The following is a 6,646-nucleotide window of genomic DNA, read 5'->3' as shown; positions in this document are numbered from 1 at the left end:
CTATCAAGACTCTGTTGACATTACATGCCCATTTCTGTCTCTTCTGCCATTTTCCTCATCTTTGTGGGTTTGTACTTTCTATCCCTTTGCTCTCATGTCAGTGGGCATCAGAAGTGAGTAGAGATAAACGGGCATGCCCAGCCTGCCATGCTTACCCAGAAGTGGACACACATTTCCTATCGCAGCCCTTCTCGGAGTCCGTATAATAATGAATGACCCATCTCGCTGTATGAACTAGAGCAAATCTCTTACCTTCTCTGGGTGTCAGTGTTCACGTCTATAAAATGAGTACATTGGACTCACCAAACTCTAATGTCCCTTCCTGGGCAGGCGTTCTAGGATTTAGTGTTTACCAGAAGTCATGAGGCTCATTTCGATTTATCTCAGTTGCCTGGAAAATGACTGCACAGCGGCCTAGAGAACTGATAGGTAACTGTATCCCCGAGTAATTCAATGAACCCAGCTTTGTACCTGATCCTTCCCCAAGGCCCAGACCTGTGGGTCACACAAAGGTCACTGCGTTACTGGTATCAAATGAGCACAGGTTTATTTTCCTGCATGTTCGATCCCCAGCTTTCTGTGTTTCACTCAAGAAAATCAGCATGGCATAGGAGGAAGAGTCCTAGACAAAAGGCTGAGAGGCAGGATGTAAGACTATCCTCCGCCACCAACAAATCATGGAGTGAGAGCAAGTCTCTTACCTTCTCTGAAACTCAACTCCCCCCATTTGAAAAATCAGGACTTCACCTGCCAAGTCCTGAGGATGGGGGAGGACATTCCAGGAGTCTCCACACTGACTCGTTGCTGCCTAAATCCAGTCGGCTGAGTCTGCAGGTTGTAGAGAGCACTATTGTGTTTGGTTAGCTAGGGATGTAGATTGAATTCCCATCTCAGACACCAAGGTCATTGGCTAAAAGGCGATTTCATGCACATTCGAAGCTAGAAAGAGGATTTGAAGAGAAAGAGGATTTCCTGCAAATGGAAGCCGATCGCCCTCTCCAGATAGCAGCATGGTGACCAGCCACAAACTGCAAGCACAGTTAGAATCGATCTCACAGCAGCTGCACACGCCGCCTGTCCTGGGTGTCCCTGTTCAGGAAAGGAGATATGCTGGGTCAGCTCCAGCCCTCATCGTGCCAGGCCTCTGGACACTGTAATCATCTCCTGACTCAAGAGATCCCCACACTGTGCACCAGAATCATCTGGGGAGCTTCTTAAATATGCACCTGGCCCGGCCCCACTTCTGGCTCTTATGATGCATTCAGTCTGGATGGAGCCTAGGCATGATATTGTTTTAAAGCTTCCCAAAAGGCTGTGAAAAAGAGCCATACCAGGGGCCCACTGACATAACTGTCTCAAACTCTAAACCTTTTGCCTTTTGTGTGATTCATCTTGCTCCCAGATTAAATTGGGTTCATGTCATTCTCTTGTTCATAATCCTTTCATTAATCTCCATTTCTTATAGTAATAAATCTTAAATTCCATAGCTTGGCATTTAAAGCCCTTGGTAATCTGGTCTGTGCCCACCTCTTCTACCACTCCCTCACCAAAAGCCAAGAGTGGTTGAGGTATGTCATTGCCTCTTCATATTATTTTAATTCAGTCTGCCTCTTCTGACATCAGGACTTTTGCTCATGCTGCATTTTTCCCGCCTTTGACATTCCAGCGGTGAACATGGAGCCAGGCACAGAGTGGGACTCAGTGAATTCTTGTCGAACGAATAAATAAGTGGATGGGTGAATGAATGAATTCATCACACCCTGAAGATTAATGTAGCCAAAAGCTGTTATATTCTTTCTCCCACCCTTAGGAAGTCATTGTGGGTCCAGACACGACATCCTACAGCCTGACGGGGCTGAGCCCATCCACTCACTACACGGCCAAGGTCCAGGCACTGAACGGGCCCCTGAGGAGCAAGCTGGTTCAGACCGTCTTCACCACAGGTAAGGGGCTCAGGGAGCAGCCAGCTTTGTGAGCCGAACTAAACTTCCACTTCTCCTCTGACTTCTACATTACATTTTCCCATCAAATCTCTGAAAAGAATCAAAGTCTGAAGAATGTGGGTGCAGGAGATAACAGGGCTCATGGCGAAAGGGAAGGAGGATCAGTAGTGAGAACATCTGGATTCAGTCCCCATCTCCACCACTTGCTCTGTGTGACTCAGGGAAGTCACTGCCATTCTACAAGCCTGTTTCTTCATCTATGCAATGGGATTAATAACTATCCCTTCTTCCCAAGGACCTCATGAGGATCCTTGTATTGTCTTTGAACTCTCAGTCATTGTGTGGCCCATTGTCAAGGCTCATTATAAGCTCAGGGTCCCTTTTTTTCTTCTTCAGCATGTCAGCATTTACAAAGCTCATCCATACTCAAAATCACAAACAGTCCTCCAACGGAGTTGGTTATGAGGGGCCAGGATTATCATGCCCAGTTTTTTGTTGGGGAAACAGAGACTCCCAGAGCCTCAATGACCTGCCCAAGGCCACATCATGCATTAGAGTCAGCTTTGGGCTCGGGCATTCCGGGACAAGGGGACCACCCTGCACCCTACCACTGGGTGTCTTCTGCAGATGGCAAACACGCAAGGTGTTCCATTGGTGAATAAGAGGAAGCATCCATTCCTGAGGAAGGGAAGAGTCAAGCTTTGGAGAGCCCTGAGCCTAGGCCACACAGAGCATGTCCCAGAGCCGCGTCCTGCCCTTCACATTTCACTCTAGTCACTCTGCACACTCCTGCTGAGGGAGGTGCAGAGGCAAACGTACCTCTTTGCCTTAAACCAGGTGCTGGAAGTGCAAAAAAACATGAGTGTGCCCTAAAGCTGTTCTCAGACTAGGGCCATGAGATAAACAACAACAACAAAAAACTAGCTAATGATACAACCTCAGGTGAAGGTAAAGCATCATGAGGAGGTCAGATCAGAGAAAAAAATTGCTATAACCGTCAGTTCTTTGTCCCATCTGCTAAGCGCAGCCCCCCAAATTGTCCATTTCTATCAACTTTTTATTTTTTGCATCACATTATTGCACTTGGAAATTCCCCAGGCATTCTTGTTTTCTTCAAGATTCCCAGGCTCAGGACAGTGAAATGCCTTCCCCGGCGTTCCAAGGCAAAGAAGTGGAAAGTTCAGGACGATAACCCTTGTCCATTTCGGAATCCTCTGAAGACACTGAGATGCATCCAGCCTAATAGAGTGCTCTGAGCGATAGTGAGCCACCCCCTAGGTGCCAGAGACTCAGCCATCCTGGCCAGCACCTGGGTGTTCATCAGGTGCTGCCTGGCTGCTCCAGGTAGAACAATGCCAACCTGACACATGCCCCTCACAGCATCTTAGCTCTTCCCATTGACATCATTGGTGGCTTCCATCAGTATAAGGGACCGAGCTAGATGGGTCCTTTATATGCATAACCTCTAAACCTCATTGCACTCTTGCAAAATAGGCTTTGTCCCCACCTCGCATACGAGGGCCCAGAGGCCCAGAGAGGGTGAGTCCTCTAACTAATGAACAGCGGAGCTGTAATTGCCAAGCTCCTACCCAGTCCTCCTGCTCTAATGGAGTCATTCTTCCTTTTTATCCTCAGTTGGACTCCTGTACCCATTCCCCAAGGACTGCTCCCAGGCAATGTTGAATGGAGACACAACCTCTGGCCTCTACACCATTTATCTCAATGGTGATAAGGAGCAGGCTCTGGAGGTCTTCTGTGACATGACCTCAGACGGGGGTGGATGGATCGTGAGTATCGCTAAAATAGACCCCAGATCTCTCAGGCATGGGGGAGTGGGGCAGAGGGCACAGCCGGAGCAGGAGGTGTGGAGGTCCTCCCCCTGCACTCTGACCCCAAGGTGCATGAGGTTTTGCAAGATAGTGCCTGTCACATGGGGACACTCGGGGATTATCTCTTAAACAAAAGAATGAAGAAGCTGGGGATAAAAAAAATTTTAAAAAAAAAGAAAGAAAAGAATTATTTTGTAATTTATCTCATCTGATCCTCAGCTCTGTGATGCATAAAAATGGATCATGGAACCCATTATGTACATTAATTAGCATTTGCTACCCGCTAGGCACTGTGCTAAGAGTTTTATGTGAATTATTTCAACCACATTACCATACAAGCTGGGAAGGAATTTTTTTAATTAATAAACTTTATTTTTTAGAGCATTTTTAGCTTTGCAACAAAATTGAGCATAAAGTGCGGTGAGTTCCCACATACACCATCACATGCACAGCTTCTCCCACTATCAATAGCCTGCACCACAGCTATGCATTTGTTTCAAGTGATGAATCTACATTGACACATCATTAGGACTCAGAGCTGGGAGGTATTTTTAGTCTCTATTCTTCAGGTGAGAACACAAGACTCAAAGAGGGGAGGGGAGCTGTCCAGAGTTATGTGGCAAATTAGTGACAGACGGAGGTGGGGACTGGTGCTTTTCCCACAGTCCAATGTTCTTCCTCTCAGAAAGATGCCTTCTCTTTCTTTCAATAGCTCACATGCACCCAGATTCATTGATTATATTTATAGGTGTTCTTGAGACGCAAAAACGGACATGAGGATTTCTATCGAAACTGGAAAGCATATGCCGCTGGGTTTGGGGACCGCAGAGAAGAATTCTGGCTCGGTAATGCAGTGCTGCATGTTTGTGTCCCAAATGCTATTGCTGCCCTCTTTGTCATTTGTCCTAACCCACAGCAACCCATGGGAGAGAGAGAGATGGGTTAGAAGGAAACAATAGCTCTAGTAATAGACACAGAATATCAAATTTTCAATGAAAAAGACTTTAAATATTCTTTAGGGCATTAAAAATAAAAATCTAATCAAGGGAGAGCCAACAACCAGGTCTTCAGACATAAACTGAACTGTTTGTAGAATTGTCCTCACTGATGCCATTTGCTCTTCTGTCCTTGACTCCAAGTGCTGAGATGGTTTCTTCGGAGCCACAACCTCTTAGCACCCCAGTGAGGTACAAAATTCCCATCTTGCACATGGGAAATTAGAGCCTCAGAGAGGAATCTGGCCAATGCTGTAAGCAGCTGAGCTGCAATTTGAAATCTCCCAAGCCAGCTGTACAATGCCACCAGCCATCCAGCCACACAACACACTTTTTAACAACCTACCTGCCCAGGGCACTGTTCTACGCACCAGTGCCTGAGCTGCAGGATGTCTATCCCATTATCATCCATTTCGTTTCTCTTGTAATGAGCTTTAGTATTTATAAGGTGCTTTCCCCACCTTATCTCCTTTGATCTTTGCAATACACTAGGAGGTTGGCAGGGCAAAGATATCAATCTGATTTGACCTGAGACTCAGGAACAATCTATTTTGCTTGGTGTTGAGCCGGCAAGGAGCCAACCTAGCTGCAACCTGGGTCCATGTCACACAACCCTCCTTAGAGTATACCCAGCCACTTTTCCTACAGGGTGGAGTAGAAATGATGGCTTCAGTCACTTATGCTTCTGCATCAACCCTTGCATGTCATCCACAGGGCTGGACAACCTGAACAAAATCACGTCCCAAGGGCAGTACGAGCTCCGGGTAGACCTGCGGGACCATGGGAAGACAGCATACGCCGTCTACGACAGGTTCAGCGTGGGAGATGCCAAGACTCGCTACAAGCTGAAGGTGGAAGGATACAGTGGGACAGCAGGTATGGGGCAGCTGCACTTAGAGCCTTCAAAACCACACAGCCTTCTTGTGTTTTCAGCTAATCCTTCCATTCATCATTCCTTACTTCGTTAATCCATCCATTTGTTAGATCAACAATTATTTGAATCCATACTGGATGCTAATCCAGAAGACCTGCAACCAAACAGAGTTGGGTAGATAGTTTGGTCACTGAAACAGAGTAGGTTGGGAATCAGGACAATCAGGACTGATTTGAAGCTGCCATCACTTAAAAAATATGTCTTTTTATCCATTTTTAGACATCGGTTTTAGGCTGATAGAAAAACAGCCTCTCAGGGGCCTTAAAATCTGTCTGATCCAGTATTTCTCAATTTATTGTGTACATATGACCCCCAGGGAATACTGTTAACATGCAGGTTCTGACATATGGAGATGCAGCATTTCTTACAAGTTGCCTGCTGATGCCATTGTTGGTGGTGTTGCTAGTCTGTGCACTGCACTTTGTGTAGCAAATAATCCACTCCATCACCCAACTGTTTGAATCTCTTCTAAGATCCCTGCCATGTGGTCGCCCAGCCTCGGCCTCTGTACCCCTACGACCGGAAGCTCGCCACCTCTTCAGCAGCCCTTTTGTTCCTTGTCTGATGCATAGCCTAGTTCAGGTCTTGAAGATGTCTTTCACTTGAAGTGGACGTTATCTGGTTTTCTGGCTCCACATCAGAGGAGTGATAAATGAGGAAACAATATTCATTCAGGCCTACTAAGTAGCATCCTCTTTTGCAGATCTTTCTCATGCATTACTCTCATTGAACTCTCACAAAAACTATCTCAGGAAGATATTGCTCTATTATACAGAGGAGGAAATCGAGACTCGGAAAAGTCTGATGATTTGCTCAAAGTGGAACAGCTTGTAGAAAGTGGGCAGGGGGGCAAACCTGGCTGCAGACAGGTGTTCTTGGTAAAAAGGGGGGATCAGGTCTGATAGTAGGACCATTCCATGCCACCCGTGCCCACCTTGGGTGGCT

The 6,646-nt window shown here is 46.6% G+C and overlaps 1 protein-coding gene across 1 annotated transcript in view; it reads left to right on the top strand.

The window, feature by feature from the left end:
* The window catches only part of TNC (tenascin C), an 89,210-nt gene that overhangs the window by 78,911 nt on the left and 3,653 nt on the right, over positions 1–6,646 (top strand). The window contains exons 22-26 of the mRNA XM_023531043.1: positions 1,811–1,943; positions 3,579–3,730; positions 4,521–4,617; positions 5,482–5,732; positions 6,454–6,579. Coding sequence (XP_023386811.1) covers positions 1,811–1,943; positions 3,579–3,730; positions 4,521–4,617; positions 5,482–5,732; positions 6,454–6,579 — 759 coding nt within the window. The remainder of the gene's footprint in view (positions 1–1,810; positions 1,944–3,578; positions 3,731–4,520; positions 4,618–5,481; positions 5,733–6,453; positions 6,580–6,646) is intronic.

This window comes from Pteropus vampyrus, unplaced genomic scaffold (assembly GCF_000151845.1).
Source record: "Pteropus vampyrus isolate Shadow unplaced genomic scaffold, Pvam_2.0 Scaffold61, whole genome shotgun sequence".
Taxonomy (NCBI): domain Eukaryota; kingdom Metazoa; phylum Chordata; class Mammalia; order Chiroptera; family Pteropodidae; genus Pteropus; species Pteropus vampyrus.
Note: the sequence above shows the minus strand (reverse complement) of the source record. Positions and strands in the feature narration are given on the sequence as shown.